Source organism: Hyperolius riggenbachi, chromosome 6, assembly GCF_040937935.1.
Source record: "Hyperolius riggenbachi isolate aHypRig1 chromosome 6, aHypRig1.pri, whole genome shotgun sequence".
Lineage (NCBI taxonomy): Eukaryota > Metazoa > Chordata > Amphibia > Anura > Hyperoliidae > Hyperolius > Hyperolius riggenbachi.
In genome coordinates, this window is record NC_090651.1 from 15,750,544 (window position 1) to 15,774,030 (window position 23,487).

Sequence of the window (23,487 nt, forward strand, 5' to 3'; positions counted from 1 at the left end):
TATATAATTCCCTTTAGCACACGCTGCCTATGTTGGGAAGGAAGTCTGGTTCCTCATTCAGGAACAGTCCCCTTAAAGCTGGTTTCACAGTGGGACGTTAAAGTCCCACGTTACAGCAGCCAGTAACGCAGCCTCAATCACAGCACTGTAAAATCATTGTGCTGTTCACAGTGCCCATATTGTGTTACATTGTAACGCAGTACGTTAAAAACAAAGTGCTGCATGCTGTATGTTATACTGGGCTAAGCAGCGTTAGACTGCTTGCACATGCTCAGTGATGTTGGAGGAGAAGGTCTCCCCTCCTCCTCTGCAGCCAGCCACATGGCTAATTAATATTCACTGCACTGCAGAGACTCCTGGTGGGACTGTAGTGTTGTCCGGATCATGAACATTTGATCCGGTTATTTTTTATGAGTCGAATCATCCGGATAGTCACAGTTAAAGATTCGGTTCACAGTGGATGTCTGTCTGGAAGAAACAGGAACATACAGAATGTACAGTGCAGGGAAATTCCTGTCCTGCTAGTCATTTCAACCAGTCTGCTTCCCTAGTAAAATGATTCGGTTCAAAGATCTGGATCTATTCAATGATCCGATTCAAATGATCCGAATCCTTAAAAAGATCCGGACTTCCTATCACTAACCTGGAGCGGCTGCTTTGAGAGCTGCAAAACGCAGCTCAATCTGACGTCCAACTTCAACACCACCATACGTTGCGTTAGGGGCACGTTATGCGACCATAACGTCCCCTAAAACGCAACGTCTTGGTGTGTAAGTAGCCTAAAGAGAACCCAAGGTGGGATTTAATTATGTTAGTGGGGCACAGAGGCTGGTTGTGCACACTAACACCAGCCTCTGTTGCCCCATGGTGTGCCTCCAGGACCCCCCTGCGCGCCGCTATACCCAACCGCAGTGCTGGCGACACACAGCGTGTCGCCAGCACAATGTTTACCTATGCCTGTCTGTTAGCGCCGCTCCCCCGCCTCCTCTGTATCGGCGCTACCCGCCCGCGTCACTTCCCTCCAATCAGCGGGCAGGTAGTGCCGATACAGAGGAGGCGGGGGAGCGGCGCTAACAGACAGGCATAGGTAAACATTGTGCTGGCGACACGCTGTGTGTCGCTAGCACTGCGGGGTGTATAGCGGCGTACAGGGGGGTCCTGGAGGCACACCATGGGGCAACAGAGGCTGGTGTTAGTGTGCACAACCAGCCTCTCTGCCCCACTAACATAAATAAATCCCGCCTCGGGTTCTCTTTAACGTACAAGTATAATTTATTTATTAATTTATATGGTGCTTGTCCATTTGCTGTATACATGAAACTGGTATGATTGGGTTGTGCAGAGTTTTTCGCTGCAAAAACCATTGTCCCATATTTTTGTAAAAAGGTCAAAAGTTCCCTTAGCCCTCCTACAACAGTGTAATGCTGGGTGTACTTTATACCTCTATAAAAACATTACTATTACAATAACTATAACATTACAAATAGGGAAGAAATTGAACACTGGGACCTAGTCACGGGTCAACCTCAATGTATACTGGCCACCTTCCTCCCTTATAAAGTTCCCTGATGTCTAATGGCCCCCCTCCAATCCCTATACAGTTCCACTGTGCCTTGTAGTCCTCCCTCCCCTATACAGTTCCCTGGTGTCTAGTGGCCTCCCTCCCTATACAGTTCCCTGGTGTCTAACGGTCCTCCCTCCCCTATACAGTTCCCTGGTGTTTAGTGGCCCCCACCCTCCCCTATACAGTTCTATAGTGTTTAGTGCTTCCCCCTACCTTCACCATATGGCTTCCCCAGCGTTCTAGGGCTTCACCTACAATATCGCTTCACTGGTGGTCTAGAGCGGGCCAAACATAATGCAAATTGGGGAAACCACTTGGGAGCCAAATTTAATTGCTCTGAGGGCCAGATTTGGCCCGCAGGCCGGAGTTTGACATGTATGCTATATAGAAAGAAAAAAAAATGATTTTTTGGAGCACAAATACAGCACTACCAAATCATACCAAATAAATGAGCACCTACCAATTCTGTCGAAGAGCTCCCCTCCCCGGCAGTATTCCAGGAAGAGGTACTGAATGTTGCCTTCCTTGCGATGCCCATAGAACTTGACGATGTTGGCGTGGCTGAGCATCTTATTAATACAGATTTCTTTCTTTATATTTTCTGGACAATCTGCTGCTCGTTTCATATCCACAATTTTCACTGCCACTGCCTCATCTGTCTTCCGGTTCACAGCCAGCTGTACCCTGGAGGGAAAATAACAGATATTTAACCATATATAAAAAGCAAACCTGTCACTTTGTTTATTTTATTAAGGATAGGCCTATACTAGGTAAAGTACACTTACAATAGATGTACTAATTAATTTTATACTTTTATCCCTTTGTAAAGCAAAGCCAAAGCACTAATGCAATTAAAGAGAATCCGAAGCAAAGCTGAAAAAAAACAAACAAACACCAGATACTCACCTAAGGAGACGGAAGGATTTGGGTCCTATAAAGCCTTTCCGCTCCTCTCACGGTCCCCTCGTTCTCCTCCAGGCTCCTCCAGTCAAACCTCCCGCCGCAGGAAGCCTATGGAAGTCTTCGTGAGCCCAAGTGTTCCCTAAAATTGGCATCTCCATACTGCACATGCGCAAGAGAGCGTACTCACGCATGCGCAGTATGGAGCAGACCATTTTTGGGAGTACTCGAGCTCCCAAAGGTCTTCTGAAGCCTCAGGCAGTGGCAGAGAGCAGTCTCTGACCAATTCGCAGATTCACTCATCCAGGCACAACTGTTATCCCTACAGCTAAGTTAAAAGCCGGGGTCTTAGTTCACAGAAGAATGCATTCTTATGCTTAGTCACCTATACTGCGCAGAAGTATCCAGGTAAACATAGGTGTCCTAACTCTGGCCCTGTAACATGCATAGTGCAGACATGCAAACACATTGGTAAGATGCACTATCTGTCCCAGGAGAGGACGTCAGGATGTGTGCTCCTAATCCATTGATAGGTTTGATGCAATGAATGTGTTTACATGTCTGCACTGTGCATGTTACAGGGCCAGAGTTAGGACACCTATGTTAACCTGGGTACTTCTGCGCAGTATAGGTGACTAAGCATAAGAATGCATTCTTCTGTGAACTAAGACCCCGGCTTTTAACTTAGCTGTAGGGATAACAGTTGTGCCTGGATGAGTGAATCTGTGAATGCATTTGTTTGAACATTTGCATGCGTGAGTGCGAAGGGTTAATAGATTTTTTGCTGTTTTCTAGCCACACCCCCTTCAGCACCTCCCTTTCCTTAATAACTTACATGTATTTATGCTTGCAAAAAAAAAAAAAAAACAGTTTTCCCTTTCGATGTTGCATGTATATAGCTGTCTGTACCACCAGCCTGCAAACTAACAGGATGTAAGCCCGACGAAGGCTGCAAGGCCGAAAGCTTGCTTATTTTTATTCATTTTTAGTTAGCCAATAAATGGTATCACCCTGATTTAAAACTTCTTGCTTTTACTGATGGCTAACACGGTACAATACCCTACTACTTATATAATGTCCTAACTAGTGGCGATGTGCCTGGATATATGTATTTTGTCTCTGACCAATTGGTCAGAGACTGCTAATGAGAATGCCTGCAGGGGAATGCAGGGACCAGGAGAGGACCGGGAGCCTCCCCTTAGGCAAGTATCTTTTTTTTTCATTTTCGCTTCAGACTCCCTTTGAGTAAGCCTGAAGCTTTGGGGGAAGGTGGGGGAGGAAGTTTCATACTTGCGCATGATAAAGGGAAGCTCCGGGATGTTCCAGAAGTTTCCCCAATGTTCATGATACCGCCACAGCTGGTCGCAACCTTCCTTTTCATGGCCATGCTCCCCTCTGTCTACAAATGTGGCCACACAGTGCAGGCGCACAAGATAAATAAGCTGTGCACAAGCGGCTCTGTGCCTTTCATCTAAGCGCCTGCAGTGTGGCCGTGCTCATACATGGTTGGAAGCGTGGCTGCCAGCTATTAAACTTGGTGTTTTTTCTCAGAGGAGAGAGGGGAGGCGGGGCTATGCGGCGGAAGTGGAGTAATGCAGGGACTTCAGGGCGGCTTTGTGGGATGAGACTCCAGAGGTAAATAAAACTTTTCATTACAGCAGCGCTGACTGAGTCTTATTTTAGGGTGGAGGTCCTCTTTAATGTGAAAGATGGTTTAGGAGGGTTCAGTGGAGCGCAGGAAGGATGTAGGAAGACTGGGGAAGCCTCTGGACCATCCAGAGGTTTTCCCCTACTGAAGTAAGCATCCAACTTGTTTTTCTTGGGGAGACTTCCAGTTTACTTTAATGACAATCATGTTATGACTGCGTCACCAGACTTACTCTCCATAAGCTCCTTCTCCAAGTGTTTGCACGAGATCCCAGTCTTCTACAAATGGAATCGCCATGGTTTATGTGGTACGCAGTTTCATGCAGCACTGATTCACTGTAAGAAAAGCAAACTTGAAACTGTAAGAAGAGATTATTCATCTGTCACACTGAGTTTATTCTCAATTTCAGTATCACAGTTGTTTTTTACTTTTTTTTAAATCCCTTTTTAGTTTACCATTACTTGCACCATTATAACCCGGGGCTGATTTATCAATGCCTTGGCAGGAAGCGCTCTGCGCATTCCCTATTCTTTAAGGATTTAACTGTGCTTGTGCAGAATCATCGCAGGCACGAGAGCGCAATGGAGGGGGAGGTACCACGCATACGCAGAGGCCCACAACCCAGCTGGATCATGTACTTCAAAGCAGCACAGTGGATCAAACTGGGAGGACATGGCGGGAGATTAAAGACATTGGGGGGAATGGGGGGTCCCAGTGGAAATCCCAGGCAAATATAAAGGAGCTAGTTTAGTTCAGGGGAACCAGCAGGAAACCTCACAGGGAAATTTCATTAACATGATTGGGTGGTTGGCACACTCTCAAACTGCTAGGCTCAGATAAGTTGTAGTACTATGTATACACTATTCGGACAATCACAATGCTTTGTGCTGTAGAGGGTGCTGTACTTAGCAAACTGTTCCCTGTGAGGTTTCCTGCTGGGTCCCCAGTAGACTAGAGCCAATATAAATCCTTCTATCCAGTCTTAAAGGGGAACTGAAGTAAGAGGTATACGGAGGCTGCCATATTTATTTCCTTTTAATCAATACCAGTTGCCTGGCAGCCCTGCCGGTCTATTTCTCTGCAGAAGTATCTGAATAACACCAGAAACAAGCATGCAGCTAGTCTTGTCAGATCTGGCTTTAAAGTCTGAAACACCTGATCTGCTGCATGCTTGTTCAGGGGCTGTGGCTAATAGTATTAGAGGCAGAGGATCAGCAGGACAGCCAGGCAACTGGTTTTCCTAAATAGGAAATAAACATGCAGCCTCCATATACCTCTCTCTTCAGTTTCCCTTTAAAGGGAACCTAAACTGATGATACTGCTTTTTCCTTTTAAACAATACCAGTTGTTTGCAGTCCTGCTGGTTGCTCTAGAGCAGTGATCCTCAAACTAAGGCCCGCGGGCCGAATGAGGCCCCCTGAGGCTTTTTTACTGGCCCCACAGACACAAATTGTATTACTTATAGATGTGGTCAGCTACATCTTTAAATATTGGTGGTCCGCATATAGAATAGCAGTGCTGGCACCACCCATCCTCATGGAAGCCACAAAGCAGCCATTTGCTAATTTCCAATCAAATTCTACATCAGGTGACACTGCTGTCCAACTGGACTGCAGGTTGTCACCTGGGTATGCTTAAGGCCCCGTTCACACTGCACGCATTCCCATCCGTATTTCGGGAACGTGTGCAGGAGGCCGACACGCTCGACATCAGACATGCACTGTCTGATGTTCACACTGCATGAGTTCCGGACCAGTGCGGTCCGGGAACGCATGCTGCGCGCATTTTTTTGCAGAAATGCGCGCCTAACCCATTCACTTCAGTGAATGGGATCAGCCACGCAACGCATAAAAATGCGGATGGCGTGCGTTCATATGCATTGCGTTCCGAACTCACAGCCATCCGTGTTTCATAATGTGAACGTGGCCTCACTGTCTGGCGTGCAAAGACTTCTACATCATTTTATGTATACTCCGACCCCCCAGCAGTCTGAACAATGTTGACCCGGCCCTCGATCCAAAATGTTTGGGGACCCCTGGTCTAGAGGCTGAATCACACACCTGAAACAAGCATGACTTCAGTCAGAGCACCTGATCTGCATGCTTAATGAGGGGCTAAGGCTAAGGGCCCGTTCACACTGCACGCGTTTCCAGCCGCGTTTTGGAAACGCGTGCAGGTGGCCGATACGCACGACATCAGACATTGCATAGAGTGCAATGTCTGATGTTCACACTGCATGCGTTCCGGACCTGTGCGGTCCGGGAACGCATGCTGCACGCAGATTTTGCTAAAACGCGTGGCTGTCCCATTCACTTTTCAGTGATGGGATCAGCCACGCAACGCACACAAACGCGGATGGCCATGCGTTCGTACGCGTTGCGGTCCACACGCATGGCCATCCGCATTTGTGATCTGAACGGGCCCTAAAAGTATTAAAGACACAGAATCAGCAAGAGAGTCAGGCAACTGGTACGTGCATATTAGTTTGACATGTTAAACCACCAGACAAATATTTATCAATTCACCATACACTATTTCTAAGATGGCCATAATAGAATATCTGTAAACTCACCGATACTCTACCACTTCAGTCGTATAGTAAAATATCAGTAATATTTACTGATATTTTACTATGACCTAACCTCTCCCTACACTCTCTCACAGAACCCTCCCCTGGTGAGCAACCATTAACCCCCCCCACCCCCTGTCCATGGGCATCTAACCTTAAGCTCTCTTCTGTGCACTTTATATGCAAATTGTCAAGCATAGTGAAAAGGCAGTGATGCACAAGCGCAGAAGAAAATTGTACGCTGGCATGACAGGTATGCTGGAAAGTCAGAACAAAAAAAAATGGGTTTAACTTACCTGAGGCTTCTACCAGCCCCCTGCAGCCGCCCTGTGCTTGCACTGTGACAAAGCAATCCACCGGTCCCCCACCGCGATCCTCTGTCACTTGGATGTGTGGCCTTGATCCATGCACCTCCTAATCGCTCTGCGCAATACAAAAATAAAATCTCTATTACACATGCGCAATGGGAGTGTGATCGAGTACGGGTGTGGACACGGCCGCGCAAGTGGCCCATCGACTCGCCAGTCAGCCGGAAGAGGGTCACTGCAGGTGACTGGAGGAACGCTTAGTGACAGCTTGGGCACAGGGTGGCTACAGACAGCTAGCAGAAGCTTTTTTTCTACAGTTAAGGTTCCCTTTAAGACCCCAGGTCCTTTCCCACTTTTGAGCAATTTTGATGCGTGTTTTTTGTGTGTTTGCGTTTTTCTGATTGGCAAGTGTAGTCTTGATTTTTGAAAATAGATACTAGTGGTTAAGTCAATACAAAACGCAAACGCATTTCTGTGCGTTTTTCATGCGTTCCTATACTTTACATTGAAACATAAAACGCATCACAATCGCACAGACATGCGTTTGTGTTTTTTATTAAAATCGGAACGCAGCAGTGGAAAAGGCCACCCAGGATTATTATTTTAAACAGGCTGCACCTAAGGGCCCCATTCAGACTATGAGCATTCCTAGACGTTTTTAGAGAACGCATACAGGCCAAGTTTCCGCATAGAAACGGCTAGTAATGGTTTTCAGTGGGCTGGTTCACACGTATGCATATGAGACGCATAAGTTTCTCGTCTGCACTGCTGCATGCAGTTCTGTGCGGTACGCACAGAAACGTACACAATGATAGTCTATGGACGCGTATCAAACCACACGTTTTTTGCGTACGTTTCCCTCTGCTTTCCCATAATTCTTTTCTGTTTCCTGTGTGAAAAACGCAATAGAAAACGCATTCGAACGCAAGAAAAACACATGCTTTTTCAACTTGCCATTTCTTTGCATCTCTATGCATTCTGCAAACGCGCATAGTCTGAACGGAGCCTAGGAATCAGCAAACGCATGCGTTTTGCATTTTTGGCAAAAACGCAGCTAGTGGAAAAGGTTATTTCTTATTAGGAGAGAGGGGGACCTAAAATTCCTCACCCCTGCTTCCTGTGAGCCCCACCTCCTCATAGACACATTGTTTCTATACCATGGAATGCAGCCTGTCAGTCATACCTGCCTGCCCCGCCCACCAGCTGAATCCAGTGAAGAGAGAAAGCTGTTTTGCAATGACAGAACATTAATGCATGGAAACTATGCTGTGTCTGGCTATATACTCTGTGTACACTCAGCCTCCAGCGCTGCTGACCACCAGGAGTTCCCCTCCACTTCCTGCCGAGTCCCTGCTGACCGGAAGTGCGTGACACTGACAGCAGTAATAACCCTCCTCGCCTCAGAGGCTGACGGCTGCTCTGCAAGGCGAGGCCGGTTCCCGGGATAGCTGCGGCACTCAGGATTTTACTGGGACATGTAGTGCTCCGCCTGGCTGCCGCACTCACCTGCCGGTCATGCCCGCCCTCTCCCGCAGAATCTCCTCACTTCAGCGCCGACTTTTCCCGCGCATTACGCTTCAAAGCTTCCACGCGCCGGCCGACGTCGTCATTCACCGTGCGCGCGCCTCAGTCACGTGACGCGGTTTGCCAGGCGTTCGGTTGCCTCGGAGACGGCCCGCCTCGTCACGTGACGCGAGCTGCCAGTCCTGCGGTTACCTGGGGGACAGTCACAGCCCGCCTGAGAAAGGACGTGGGCGGGGCCAGGGTGATAAACGGCACAAGAAGAAGAAGAAGCTGCTGACGTATTATGATAGGAGATGGTGACTGTAATGCTGCCCACCTCACATCTGTAGAGTTTCATTATGGTATGCGTTATGCGTGTAGAGGGGCGTACAGGGGGCGTGATTAGGGGCGTAGCTTAAAGAGGAACTCCAGTGAAAATAATGTAATAAAAAAGTGCTTCATTTTTACAATAATTATGTATAAATGATTTAGTCAGTGTTTGCCCATTGTAAAACCTTTCCTCTCCCTGATTTACTTTCTGACATTTATCACATGGTGACATTTTTACTGCTTGCAGGTGATGTAGCTGCTGCATGCTGTTTTGGCAGTTGGAGACAGCTGAAAACAGCTATTTCCCACAATGCAACAAGGTTCACAGACAGGAAACTGCCAGGAGTACCAGTGGTCCTCAGAGTTTCTTGTGGGAGGGGTTTCACCACAATATCAGTCATACAGCGCCCCCTGATGGTCTGTTTGTGAAAAGGAATAGATTTCTCATGTAAAAGTGGGATCAGCTACTGAACGGGTTAAAGTTCAATTCTTGGTCGGAGTTTCTCTTTAAGTGTCCCTCTTACTTATCTCAAAAAGTTGGGACATATACAAAAACTACCAAGCTGTGACTGTAAAGAAAAAAAGTAACTTACCTCAGTAGAGGGAGACCACAGAGGATTCCCCCATCCCTCTTGAGCCTAGTGCTGGACCCACTTCCTCATTGCGACTGCCCTCTGTAAAAGGGTACAGGTACACTGCGCAGGCTATTGGGCAGCAATCTACTTTAAAGAGAATCTGTATTGTTAAAATCGCACAAAAGTAAACATACCAGTGCGTTAGGGGACATCTCCTCCTATTACCCTCTGTCACAATTTCGCCGCTCCCCGCCGCATTAAAAGTGGTTAAAAACAGTTTTAAAAAGTTTGTTTATAAACAAACAAAATGGCCACCAAAACAGGAAGTAGGTTGATGTACAGTATGTCCACACATAGAAAATACATCCATACACAAGCAGGCTGTATACAGCTTTCCTTTTGAATCTCAAGAGATCATTTGTGTGTTTCTTTCCCCCCTGAGGGGGGAGTGCATAGCAGAACCACAACACTGAAGAACTTGGCAGCCTTCCAGACACAGGCTGACAAGTCTGACAAGGGAAAGATACATTGATTTATTACAGAGACTGTGATAGTACAAAGTGCTGCAGTAAGCCAGAACACATTAGAATAGCTTTTGGAACTTGTAGGATGATAAAAAACAGGATGCAATTTTTGTTACGGAGTCTCTTTAAAGAGAACCCGAGGTGGGATTTAATTATGTTAGTGGGGCACAGAGGCTGGTTGTGCACACTAACACCAGCCTCTATTTCCCCATGGTGTGCCTTCAGGACCCCCCTGCGCGCCGCTATACCCCCGCAGTGCTGGCGACACGCAGCATGTTGCCAGCACAATGTTTACCTATGCCTGTCTGTTAGCGCCGCTGATTGGAGGGAAGGGACGCAGGCGGGTAGTGCCGATACCGGGGAGGCGGGGGAGCGGCGCTAACAGACAGGCATAGGTCCAACGGATGAGACTGGCACCATCAGGTAAGTATATGCTCTTTTATTCAATAACAGCCATTATAGTGACGTTTCAGGGCAGCCGCCCCTTTATCAAGCTAAGCTGTCTTGCAATAGAACAAATTTCACTCGTACAAGTACGCCTTATATACACAACATGCTATGCATCAGCCAATCAAATTGAATGGTAAAATGTTTACCATTTCCAGGTCTCCCATTGGCCCGGCGGATTATGACGGGTCTGCTGTCATCTGCAGCGCAGAGCGGCGTTGTTCGCCGCATGCGTCTGCAGTTGCCTGGGAAACGTGGGCGAGGATGGCGGTTGCCGCCTCCGCTCACGTCACGCGTGCAGGTTCCCCATCAGGTCCGCCGGTCCGGCGGCCTGGTGGGAGAAACAGCAAAGCGTCCCCGGCAACCTGACCTGCCGTTTTCCTTCTGACTGATGGTGAGTGTGGGAGGGAGGTGGGCATATGTTCAAACGGACCTATTGGAGCCGATTAACTTGGTTTCCCATCAGGTCCGCTGTGAGGATGGACCATATGATTGGGGGTAAACAGCATTCAATTTGATTGGCTGATGCATAGCATGTTGTGTATATAAGGCGTACTTGTACGAGTGAAATTTGTTCTATTGCAAGACAGCTTAGCTTGATAAAGGGGCGGCTGCCCTGAAACGTCGCTATAATGGCTGTTATTGAATAAAAGAGCATATACTTACCTGATGGTGCCAGTCTCATCCGTTGGAACTATTACAGCGCTGGAGTGTGGCCGGCTTGACTGTGGCACATCGCATTGAAGCTACAGAGGAGTGCTCCACCAAAACTACTAGAACAGACAGGCATAGGTAAACATTGTGCTGGTGACACGCTGTGTGTCACTAGCACTGCGGGGGGTACAGCGGCGCACAGGGGGGTCCTGGAGGCACACCATGGGGCAACAGAGGCTGGTGGTAGTGTGCACAACCAGCCTCTGTGCCCCACTAATATAATTAAATCCCACCTCGGGTTCTCTTTAAGGGTCCCTTTGGTAATGCTCATAGACCAGGGGTGTCAAACTCAAATACAAAGTGGGCTGAATTACACACTGGGACCAAGCTGCAGGCCAACCTCAATGTCTAATATGCTCAGTCACGTCAGTCTGGGTCTTTTGCGCATGCATGAGAGGCATACGCAGAAGACCAAGGCTGGACCCGACTGAGCATATTACCGGGGCTGATCGCGGCTGAACAGCAGACTGCGGGAGGACGGCTTGGGACTCGCACGTGTTTATGGGACGGGAGGGAGCCCCGGGTAAGTATCAAATCTTTACTTTCCATCATCTGGTACACTTTAAAATCGCCCTACCTTCAGAGTCTGTGAAGTAAAGCAAACCTCTCCAAACATTCAGGTCTCTTGCACACTACGTGCAATTCCGATTTTTTATACGATCCGATTTTAAAAAGTACTGCATGCTGCTAGGTTTTTAAATCGGAATAAAAAATCAGATCATATATAAAAAAAAAAAAAAAAAATCGGAATCGCATGTAGTGTGCAAGAGGTCTTAGGCTGCGAACACGCTGAAACCAGCGCAGGAGATTTGGGCGCAGCCGGCGCCACCATTGGCCGTAATTTATAGCAGCGCACAGGGAGTAACTTCAGCGCTGTCAGAAGATGGAGCTGAAGTTACTTTTAAAACAGCTAGCCGCTCACTCCGCTCTTCCAATGAACTTCGCCTAACCGCCCCCCGCATCACCCAGTCCCATGCACGCCTCCAGGACTTCTCAAGACCTGCTCCAACACTATGGAACTCCCTACCTCCACCCATTAGGGCAGCCCCCTCCTTCAACATCTTCAAGAAAGCCCTCAAAACTCACCTTTTCACTCTGGCCTACCAGCATTCACAAGTGCTCTAAACCCGCAGCTGAACTCTGGTCTCCTACCTCTCGTGTCCCTACCTCTCCCTTTAGATTGTAAGCCTTTGAGCAGGGTCGTTCTCCTTTTGTGTCCAACCTGATCATGCACCTCCATTACTGTGCACCCATGCTATGCATCTGAGTGAACCTAACTTGCCTAATCTCCATGCTCCATCCAGTGACTGACTAAGCATCACCTTGTACTCATACTGTGCTGTGTGATCTGGTCTTTCTTGTATTCAGGTATTGTCATTTTGCTGTATGTCACCCCTAAATATTGTATGTATCCCTATTTATTGTCCAGCGCTGCGTAATATGTTGGCGCCTTATAAATACAATAAATAAATAAATAAATAAAATAATAAATAAACATAATAATTCGGTTTCCAGCAATTGCTGGAAGCCAAATGATTTCACTCCCCACCATCCATGGCGACCTGGAGGGGGAATAGTAATTAACACGGCCGGGACTTGTGCAGCAGCAGGGTCAGCCATATACCGGCTGTATCCTGTGCCCAAGTCTCCAGCGCCGTTCTCTCTCGTACGCCTTAGGCTGCCATTTTATGATTGCTCCATACCTGGCTTCAGTGGGATTTTTATTCCTCTGAAAATGCTTTTTTCCCCCCATATATGTATAAAGTGAGGCTAAAATTGTGGAAGAAGGAGAAGGAGCAGGAATGATCGGCACTGCAACGTAAATTTTTTCTTCAAAAAGTGAGGCACAGTCCGAATGCATAAATACAAAACAATAGTGCAGCATACATGGGCATACCGGTGCTCAGAGGTGTGATGGTGGGTGCTGGGCACTGCTCGCCTGACGGCCGTTTCGCGCTTTAGCGCGCTTCTACGGAGGCTAAAATTGTGCTTGCCCCGTCCTGACTTTTGCGCCAACTGACTAACTGTCATACCTAAAGTCATGTAATGTTACTGACAGGATGAGAGGCCTCCAGGATTCAGCTGTTTCCTGTCAGGCAGATAAAGATCATGACCTTGTGTGGGTATGTATGTATTTCAGTAGCAACCAGTTTTAGTTCTGGCTTCATTTGCGAGGCAGCAAGGTAACATGGCAGATCAAACATTCCTGGAGAACCAACAATCATTCTCTCCTAAACCGAGGAAGGCACATGGAGCTGCAGATAGCGGAAAATTGAATACTTACCTAACGGTAATTTTCCTTTCCCAATGCATCCCTGGCAGCACTATGGGTATTGGCCCTACCCACCCAATACCCCACAGAACAATTATCTATGAAGGTCTAACTGACCCTCCCATCCCTGTCTTGTAGTTGGTACAGGCATGGGCAAACTTGGCCCTCCAGCTGTTAAGGTACTACACATCCCACAATGCATTGCAGTAGTCTGACAGCCACAGTCATGACTTATAAAGGCAAATGCATTGTGGGAATTGTAGTTCCGTAACAGCTGGAGGGCCGAGTTTGCCCATGCCTGTATACCTCACCGAACAGTGGGTGGGTCCCTTGTGCTGCCATGGATGCATTGGGAAAGGAAAACTACCGTTAGGTCAGTATTGAATTTTCCGCTTTCTCCATGCCTCCATGGCAGCATTATGGGATTTAACTAGAACAAAAGAGACGGGAGGGCAACTGGAGCAGGTAAAAGTAGATTACAACTTTAATTACTAATTTTCAAATAACAGAGGATGAATTACTGGAAGATAATACTGCTCTTCCAAACTCTAAACTAGTCAAAGTAGAAGTATCAACCTGATGTTTTGATGAAAGTGTTTATAGTACTCCAATTGGCTGCTTGACCTATCTTGGCCGCTGAGACGTTGACATGTGCTGCCCATGATGCTGCCACCCCTCTGGTCGAATGTGCATTGATATCTTTTGGAGGTTCTTTGTTTTTTGCTTTATAAGCATCCCAGATGGTCCTGGTAAGCCAGGCGGCCATGGTCCTTGTAGAAGCCGCCTCCCCCTGCCGGAACTATAAAGAGTCTATGTCTTTCTGATATCTTTGATATAATCTTTCAATGCTCTTGCTACATCGAGAGGGTGAAGTGGTACAGAATCCTCTTGGCTAAATACAGGTAGTGACCATTCCTGGTTGATATGCAGAAAAGTTGGGACCTTTGGTAAAAACCCTTGAACTGGCCGTATCTGAACTCTGTCCTGAAAAAAAGTTAGGTAAGGTTCCTTATGACTCAAGGTGTGCAGTTTGGACACTCTTCTGGCCGAGGTTATTGTTAGCAGGAAGACTACTTTCAAAGTTTTGAACCATAGCGAACATTCCTGGATGGGTTCAAAAGGAGTTCCTGATAAATATTCCAGAACTAACGGGAGGCCCAAATTTGGAAATATAGCTGCTTTTGGCATGGACTCCCCTCCGGCATGCCACAGTCCAGGTGTTAGACCACTTGAAACAACTTTTCCATCACTTTTGTGGGCAGAAACAGTCTTTGTAGGTTTTAAAATTTGCCTGCCCTAAGTCTATGGCGGTTCACATGTTCACAAACATTTACGGAAGTTTGCATGTTCACGAAAGGAAAATTTGATGTTCGCTTGGCGAACACTAACTGATGGCGAGTATGGACCTGTAGCTTGAATTGGATTCTTTGTGTGATAGGCAGCCAGTCACAATTCCTGTTCCACCTACAGTTGTGACAGCATATGAAGTCTTGGGCTGCAACCCTGGTGGGTACAGGAAGGTAATACTGTAGTTATTTACAGCAGTAAACAAAAACAGAGGCAACTGATTAGAATAATTCGTTTTTCTACATTAAACTTGATAGTTTACTTCAGATTCAGTTATTAAACTTTCTTCTTGTAATTTTGTTTCATTGTAGTTTTGTTCTGTGCTCCCGTTTTGTGCAATAGACTGCTGTGCTCATTTCTGTTCATGTGGATATTTGTGTGATATTCTGTTTGCAGTTGATTTGTATATTCCTATCCGGTGGAAAACTTGAATAAAATGATAATCTATTAAGCTTTCATCTTAGGAATTTGCAATGTCTAGCCGCCCCAAATATCCAGAATTATTATAGAAGTATACATTTGGCTAGAATTCTAGACTGGAGGATAGAATCCTCTCCTAACAAAATAGGCAAAATATGGACATCATTAGAAAAGGAGGAAGGTAAACCTGATTTAATCTTTTCATGGATACCTAACAACATTTACAAAGTATATTCGACTACCGACCATCCTCTGATTACACCAACACTAAAATCTTTCTATTGGTTTGTGCAAAAATGCCAAAAATCGGGCCTCTCGCCCATGACTACCTTGAGGGACAACCCAGACTTTATTCCAGGCGTGAAGAAGTCGTGGTTTATAAAGAATATTATAAGTAGTGAAACCCGTATTAACCTCAGGGGCGATCACACTCTGAAAATCCCTAGCCTTTTATACAACTATGGGCAGAAAGATACTTGGGGACTAATCCAAGCAAAGTTTCCTGCAAAAAGTGCACTCGAAAAGTAGGAAAGACTTGAATATACTAGAAAAACACATCTTGCTCAACAAAAAAAATGGATAAAGCTCTATCTAAAAACTTAATAGCTCAGGAGAGTTAGATAATTCTACCCCAATCTATTGTACAAAATGGGAAACGGCTGTTAGTCCTACTCTTAGTCACAAATGGCCTAAGATTTGGCAGAGTAATTGGTCCATATGGGATACGGGTTTACAACTTATCCAGTATAAGACCACGGCTAAATGGTATGTTACTCCATCACGCATCCAGAAATTTACTAGTCATAAAAAGATTTGTTGGAGGTGTGGGCAGGAGGCCGGGACAGAGCTGCATATGTGGTGGACATGCCCCATAGTTAAAGTTTTTTGGGAAGAAATAATCCTCTTTTGTAGAGAATTATTAACAGATACGTTCGATCTATCTGCAGAAGAAGCTATCTTTGGATTTGCTGATACGGGTGGATGTAAGGGTATCATTTTAATCAAAGAGGTAGGTACCAAGGTTGCTAAAAGAATGATACTGGATAAGTGGAAAGAACCACCCCCCCCCCCCCACGTTTGGATGAATGGGTCTGTAGAATGGATCAGCTGTGTGGTGGTAGCAATCCTGTAGGCCAAAATATGAAGGAAGATATGACTTATGACGGAGGTGAATGGGCAAGACCGTACAGTAAAATCTGGCGAGTAATCACAGAAGGGTATTTAAATTATTCATAAATATAGATACATCTCGGGGATAAAGGCGGGAGGGTTCGAGGCGGCCGGGCAATCCGTAGTAGAGACTGGTGATAGGGTTGTGGTATTTGTGAATTTGAATGGGTAGTTTGTGGAATAAGAGTTGAATGGATGAGGGTTGAGTGTGTGTGCTCACATGCGGTGGCTGGAATTTACTGCCCAGCGTTTTAAAGTTGGGGAGATGGGATAGTTGGAATAGCGCGGCTGGTTTCAGGGTGGGGAGGATCGGGCTCTGAAAGGGCGAGTACATAATCAAGTTACCTATAAGCAATATAAGAAATATGAATATAATATCATACGAACGATGATGACAGCACTACCCAGCGATGGCATACAGCCACTTAAGGCTGATAGGCCCCTAGCTGACAAGCTTTCCGCATGTGGTGTGCATCTGAGTTTAAAGAAGAAAAAAAAAAAATAAGGAATTTGCAATGTCTTGTTGATAGCATTGATGTCATATACAGAAGCAATTACACATTAGTTTACCAAACCTTTTAACCTGCCTGGCGTTTTGATTCCCGCGGTTTCTTTCGCCCAAATTTTTTTTTTTTAATCATGTAGCTAGCCTCCCTCCCTGCACCTCCTGGCGCGAAGACCCATCCAGAAATCCTGTTCTGAACAGTATTTCCTTTAGGGCTTCCCCCGTCGCCATGGCGATGAATGGAGTGACGTCATGACATCACAGGGAGTCCCGATCCACCCCATAGCGCAGCCTGGCGGCAATTGGTCAGGCTGCACAAGGGGTCTGCGGGGCCCACTTTTGCAGCTGGTAGCGGCGCATGGCGGCAATCAGGTAAGACACGCAGCTAGCAAAGTGCTAGCTGCGTGTTTAAAAAAAAAAAAAAAAAAAAATATCCAACTCGGCCCACTAGGGCCCGAGCAAAACACCGCGGCGTTACTGGACGAGCTGAGCTCGGCCGTAACGCCCAGGTGGTTAAAGGCTTAACAATGACAAGGCAGGCTCTGCGAAGAAGCTGGTCTTGATTTAAGAAGATTGTCTCGCACTCACAATAAGATCAACCCTTAAGGTAGCCAAACATCAGGCGACTTGGCGGGCGATCGACCATCTGATTAAATTATAATAGAATCGGATGAAAATCGGTGCCGCCAAGTGCATGCCCGACCGGCAATGCGACCAATTTTAGGACAAAATTGGTCACAGGAGTTGATCACGCATGCAGGAAGATATTGGGCCGACTTGCACGATCGGGTGCAAATTTGGGACGATCGATGAACGCGACGAAGCCCCTAGCTATGTCCCCCTAATATTAACCTCCTTAGCGGTAACCCCGTGCTGGACACGGGGTAAGCCGCCGGAGGGTGCCGCTCAGGCCCTGCTGGGCCGATTTTCATAATTTTTTTTTTGCTGGACGCAGCTAGCACTTTGCTAGCTGATCGCCGCTATCTGCTGCGGCGCGCCCCCCCCCCCAGACCCCAGCGCTGCCTGGCTAATCAGTGCCAGGCAGCGCCGAGGGGTGGCCCGGGACTCCCAATGACGTCCCGACGTCACAGACGTCATCCCGCCCCGTCGCCATGGCGACGGGGGAAATCGGAGATCGCCGAAGGCGATCGAAGCGGGCGGGGGGATGCCGCTCAGCAGCGGCTATCATGTAGCGAGCCCTGGGCTCGCTACATGATTTTAAAAAAAAAACATTGCTGCGCTGCCCCCTGGCGGGATTTTTCATACCGCCAAGGGGGTTAAGTGACATTTACAGAGAACAGTTCTCACTGTGGTCATACTATGGAGGACTGTGCCCAGCACATCCAGCATGCAGAAACAATCTTCACTGGCTCTAATACTGTGACTGGAATCTGTTCAGAATGATAGAAAGCAGAAATATAGCTTCAATTGTGTGTAAATCATCATCATCATCAGCTGCAGCTCTGTGTGTTCCTTTCTGTGTGCCTTTCTCTGCCACCCATTGTAAAGTAGACAGTTTACAGCCAGGTTACAGTTCAGCTCTTCCTCCCCATCCTCCTGCTGCCAACACAGTTACAAAACAGCTGGTAAGGGCTTTTTCACATTACATAACGAGTGCATGAACAGTTTTCAGCGCGACGCTGATCAGCGGCGCTAGTTCTAATACACCCGATGGGAAACCGCCGGCACTGGGCATTATGAAGCTCCCAGATGTGTTACAACGTAACACTCTGGAAGGCTTTGTCGAATGTGAAAGTTAACATGAAAGTCAAATAGACTTTCATGTTACCTTTCTAAACGCATCCTAGGAGCAATCCGTCAAAACATACAGATCAGATCCTAGTGTGAAAGAGCCCTAAATACAGCTTTTCATTTCACACAGGCTGTGCTGAGAGACCTCTGAAAAGCATTTTAGTGTTGCTGGCTAAAAGCTCCAAGTATGTGGGGTTTGCAGAAAAAGTTTATTTGATAGTTGTTCTTTAAATATTCTGTGATTTATGTGGGCAGATTGTTGCCTTAAGCAAGTTTTACCTTGAGGAAGGGATCCTGCCTGGTCCTGAAACACTGTTTATTAATCTTTCTATGAAACAATAAAAAATGATATGGGATGTAACAAACAAACATAGAACATTTATATCGCGCTTTTCTCCTGGCAGACTCAAAGCGCCAGAGCTGCAGCCACTAGGACGCGCTCTATAAGCAGTAGCAGTGTTAGGAAGTCTTGCCAAAGGTCTCCTACCGAATAGGTGCTGGCTTACTGAACAGGCAGAGCCGAGATTTGAACCCAGGTCTCCTGTGTCAGAGGCAGAGCCCTTAACCATTACACTCCCAGCCACTTTACCAGCCTTTCTATGCATGCAGGCTCTGGGAAGAAACGGGTAGATCCAGAGGTGGAGCAATTGTTTATTACCTACTATGGGAAACATTCCTGCAAGATGCTGCTGACTGCCTGTACCCATTGTAGAATCATTAACTGAAATATGAAAAATGGCTGCCATTGTAAAGAAAAGGCAAATACTCCACTCGAAATAAATAAATGAAAGCCACATTATTTTTTATCCCCAACTTTAATTGACCACTGTAAAGTTTAAACAACAATTTCAATCATTTGGTAACACATTCGTATTGGTAAAAAGCACTCCACTCAGTATGGACAGCAAGCAGTGCATCACCACCATGGCCAATCAAGTTCCATTCTTCCTGTCGATAGAAACAGTATAAAAAAAAATATCTGGTTCACAGGCAAGGGCTCTTTCAGTGCGGTTTGTGATGAAGCTGAAGGCAACGTTATGTCCGTGACAATCCGCGGTTATCCAGATCTTTCACCTGTAGGGCGGCGATAAGAATTAAAGATTGTTGGAAAATATTTTACAATACAGCGTTTAATTTATTCATAACTTCTATGTCCTGAAAGGGGAAGATACTGGGCCTTGAAGATGGCATCGCTTCTGGATGTCCACCATCAGGCCCTCCTTGTGTTTTTAGTAGAGGTGGAAACGGAGGACGGGGACGGGGGGAGAGGGGTCAGAGGACGACATGTTTTACATCATTACTTACCTACGGGGCACTGCGCCTCTGGTCCGCCCCTTCCGTTTGGCACGTGTCATCTTCTCCTCAGACGTGCTGCAGCAACCATAGTTTGTATGTTCCTGGCAGTGTTGTGCACGCACTGCATTGTATGCCGGGTGATGTAGTTTGTGACTGCCAGTACAGAGATCTCTGTACTAGCAGTCACATACTACATCTCCCAGCATGCATTGCAGCGAGCGCACACAACACTGCTGGGAACATACAAACTGCAGTTGCTGCGACACGTCTGAGGAGAAGATGGCACATGCCAAATGGAAGGGGCGGAACAGAGGAGCAGCACCCCATAGGTAAGCAATGATGCCCCTCTATGGCATACCAATTTAAGAAAGTCTTATGAGGAAAACCAACACACCAGAACAGGAAATGAACAGGCAGGTCTACCAAATACTCCTGCACATCTCAATGGAGAGGGGAGTGAGGAAGTGGGCTTCCTGCTGCGAAGGAATGCAATAGCAATCAGCTAAAAAGAATCATGAATTCCCCCCTTTGCAAGCCACAATAATGAAACATTATTGATATCAGCAGAAAAAAAAGCTTGGTAAATTAATATAAAGAAACAGAAGATGGAGGTAGTGCGTACTTTGTATATTCGGACAAGCCAGTGCTCGGTTGTGTAGGCCTCTTCCAACACATCAAGCTCAAAGTCTTTGTTTCCGATCTCGGCATTTCTTACCCGATCGTAACCCGGAGGTCTCTCTGTAACACAAAACAAGGGGAGGTTGTGGAAAACGTGTAGTTCTTTTACAGTACAATAGTTAGAATGTGCAGCCAGTGAATGACAGAAGCCACCCAGGCAGAGGCGTAGAGAGGGAAAAAAGCACCTTGGCAAACAAAAAAAATTGTGCCCCAGGGAAGCAAGAAGGAGGAATGCTTAAAGGGAACCTTTACTCAGGGGGAAGAAAAAAAATTTTTCTCACTTACCTGGGGCTTCCCCAAGCCCCCTGCAGCCGTTCTGTGCCCTCGCAGCTCGAGTGTCCTCAGGTCCTCTGCTGCGGGTTAGTTTTGTTTTCCCGGCAACGCGTACTCTTCTTTGCCTTCCTCGCCGTCAGGAGTGTCGTGCGCAGGCGCAGTATGCTGGGGGCCGACTCTCAGTCAGCTGAGAACGAAACTAACCCGCGGCAGGGACCGGAGGTCACTTGAGGAGCAGCAAGGGCACAGGACGGCTGCAGGGGGCTTGGGAAAGCCCCAGGTAAGTGAAACTCCCCCCCCTCCCCCCTGGGTTAAGGTTCCCTTTAAGAAAATCTTAACTCAATATTGGTTGCGTCCAAGTTGAAAAATGGACAGTATACATATCCACCAAATCAGGCAGCAGAATGTCCCTCAAAAATTAGACTACCCCCCCCCAAACAGATCTCTAGATTATTATTATTGATTTATAAAGCGCCAACATATTCCATGGCGCTGTACAAAGTAAGATCTCTAGATAATGCTAAACTTTCTTCATGCTGTCCAGCATCAAGTTACCCGACTCCGAACTGATCTGCTCTGCTCCCTCCTCCTACCTCAAGTTACACTGAAGGGCAGAGCTGCTGCAGAGCCACTGCCAGCTGCTCAATCTCTTTAAAGTAAGGAGGCACCCACGGCACGTGCCATACCTGCACCCCTCTGGATACGCCTCTGCACCCAGGGGACCCACGGACAGCATGATCTGCTGATACAGATCCCATAGAGACATGACTACATTATCTCAAGTAACACGTTTCCTTGAAAATAAGCCCTAGTGTGCACTAGTTGTGCGCCAGTTATTGCTGGGGTTTTAAAAAATCTGTCTCATTGCTTCCTGAGATTATGCAAAAAAAGGGCATATGGAATTAATGACATTGGTCAAGTGACCCGAGGGGGACAGCCAGCCCTAGATGCCACAACGATATTCTGCATGTTTCCGGGTAAGTACTTACTGGCTTCTGTGTACACTTGTCCGAAGCGATAATAGCACATCTTGTACATAAGGCAATTGAGGAGGACTGGGGAGCCCTCCCTGTCCACACGGAATTCCCCGGTTGGCGTGTAGTAATCATGTTCTTTTATGTGTTTTCCGGTATCTGTACTTCCGCCAATTCTCACCATCCACAGGAACTTATTTATATCTGAAAGGCAAGACAGATTGATCAAATGATGTCTATCAGACAACTAAACAAAGCATCATAGTGTCAATAAGCTCAAGCTGAGGTTAAGCGATATTGGTATCACTGCTGCACAGTTCTGGAGTAGGCAAAAGGATTGTGGCAGGAAAGGAATAAGAGAAAAAGATATCCCTCCTCTAATGCTAGGTACACACCATACAATTTTGTGTTAGATAGATGGTTCGATAGATAATTTCCAACATGTCCGATCTGATTTTCGATTGTTTTTCTGATCAATTTCTCATAGAAGTGAATGGAAATAGATAAGAAAAGATATCAGAATCGAATCAGAAATCGCATCGTGTATTCCCAGCATGAGTGCTAACGCCAGATAACCAGCTTAATACACAAAGGAAAGATTTCTATCCCACCACCATGCAATTTCACGTCAGATAGATAATTTCCAACAGGTCCGATCTGATAGCTGATTGTTTTTCTGATCGATTTGTATAGATCGGATCTGTCGAAAATTATCTATCGACCCATCTATTTGATGGGAAATTGCATGGTGTGTACCAGGCTTTAGGCTCTGTTCCCACTTGAGCTGAGAACAGACCTTTTTTGCCCGTGCTCCGCTCATTGCTACATGGACAGTGAACGGCTCCTATTTTATAAATAGGAGCCGTTCACACAGGCAGATGCGTTCCCCATATGGCCAAATGGGGGTAACATCCGCCCCGGGCTCCAGTGCGACCATCAGAGAGGACATTACACTATCCGCTCCTGCTGATCCGGCTCAAGTGGGAACCAAGTCTAAAACAGAACATCGAGAAAATACTGTTCAGTGTTTAAAACAAACACCCCTATTGCCTAATGTTTGGACAGTGGCAGCCAGCAGCACGCTGATGATGTCATCACTCATCTTTTTTTTTTTTATTGTTCGGCTGGCATCACTTGAGTGTGCAGTTACATCAGTCCTGCTGACCCTCTGCCTCTACTAAGTTTAGCCATAGTCCCTTAACAAGCATGCAGGTCAGATGTTTCTGACTGAAGTCTGACTGTATTAGTTTCATGTATGATTCAGACACCACTGATGCATGAAAGATCAGCAGGACAGCCAGGCAACTGGCATTGTTTAAAAGGAAATAATGGAAGACTCCATATCCCTCTCACTTCAGTTTTTTTAAAAATGTTTGCATCATTCTTTATTTTTTATGATTTTTGCTTTATCATTTGTCTTTTTTTCAAGGTGCGACCGATATCACGGCGAACTGACCAGCTGAGTCTATCAAGGAGGACGCAAGATATCAGTGGATCGCACAAGAATCAGCTGTGATTCACGTCATTCGATTGACTGATTTTTGCATTCAGAGCATGAAGACACAACATGGAAACAGGCCTCTGCTAAGCAAACAAAGTAAGAAGCTTTTGGCTAACAGCTATATGGATCCTGAACAGCTGACTCAGAACTGGATATGACTTAACCATGCAATATGTCTGCTGTCAGGTACTAGCTGTACTGTAACCTGTAACAGATG

General features: G+C 46.5%; 2 protein-coding genes and 1 long non-coding RNA gene across 6 annotated transcripts in view; 1 reads left to right on the forward strand and 2 right to left on the reverse strand.

Moving 5' to 3' along the window:
- Window positions 1–8,617, reverse strand: part of CHEK1 (checkpoint kinase 1) — a 36,276-nt gene extending 27,659 nt beyond the window's left edge. The window contains exons 1-4 of one of the 3 annotated variants that reach the window (XM_068242398.1): window positions 8,496–8,617; window positions 6,978–7,104; window positions 4,345–4,447; window positions 2,025–2,248 (exon numbers count right to left, since the gene is read on the reverse strand). In XM_068242398.1, the coding sequence (XP_068098499.1) occupies window positions 2,025–2,248; window positions 4,345–4,409 (289 nt within the window). In that variant the 5' untranslated portion in view covers window positions 4,410–4,447; window positions 6,978–7,104; window positions 8,496–8,617. Of the gene's footprint in view, window positions 1–2,024; window positions 2,249–4,344; window positions 4,448–6,977; window positions 7,105–8,172; window positions 8,208–8,495 lie in introns of those variants that run through there. The other 2 variants (XM_068242399.1, XM_068242400.1) reach the window with 2 other exon arrangements.
- An 80-nt stretch (window positions 8,618–8,697) lies between these two features.
- Window positions 8,698–23,487, forward strand: part of LOC137520677 (uncharacterized) — a 34,963-nt gene continuing 20,173 nt past the window's right edge. Inside the window, exons 1-2 of the long non-coding RNA XR_011021912.1 lie at window positions 8,698–8,854; window positions 23,199–23,366. This is a non-coding gene — a long non-coding RNA (uncharacterized lncRNA). The remainder of the gene's footprint in view (window positions 8,855–23,198; window positions 23,367–23,487) is intronic.
- STT3A (STT3 oligosaccharyltransferase complex catalytic subunit A) overlaps window positions 19,345–23,487 on the reverse strand; it is a 49,270-nt gene continuing 45,127 nt past the window's right edge. For both annotated transcript variants that reach the window (XM_068238870.1, XM_068238871.1), the window contains exons 16-18: window positions 21,785–21,973; window positions 20,467–20,582; window positions 19,345–19,622 (exon numbers count right to left, since the gene is read on the reverse strand). In XM_068238870.1, the coding sequence (XP_068094971.1) occupies window positions 19,584–19,622; window positions 20,467–20,582; window positions 21,785–21,973 (344 nt within the window). In that variant the 3' untranslated portion in view covers window positions 19,345–19,583. The remainder of the gene's footprint in view (window positions 19,623–20,466; window positions 20,583–21,784; window positions 21,974–23,487) is intronic.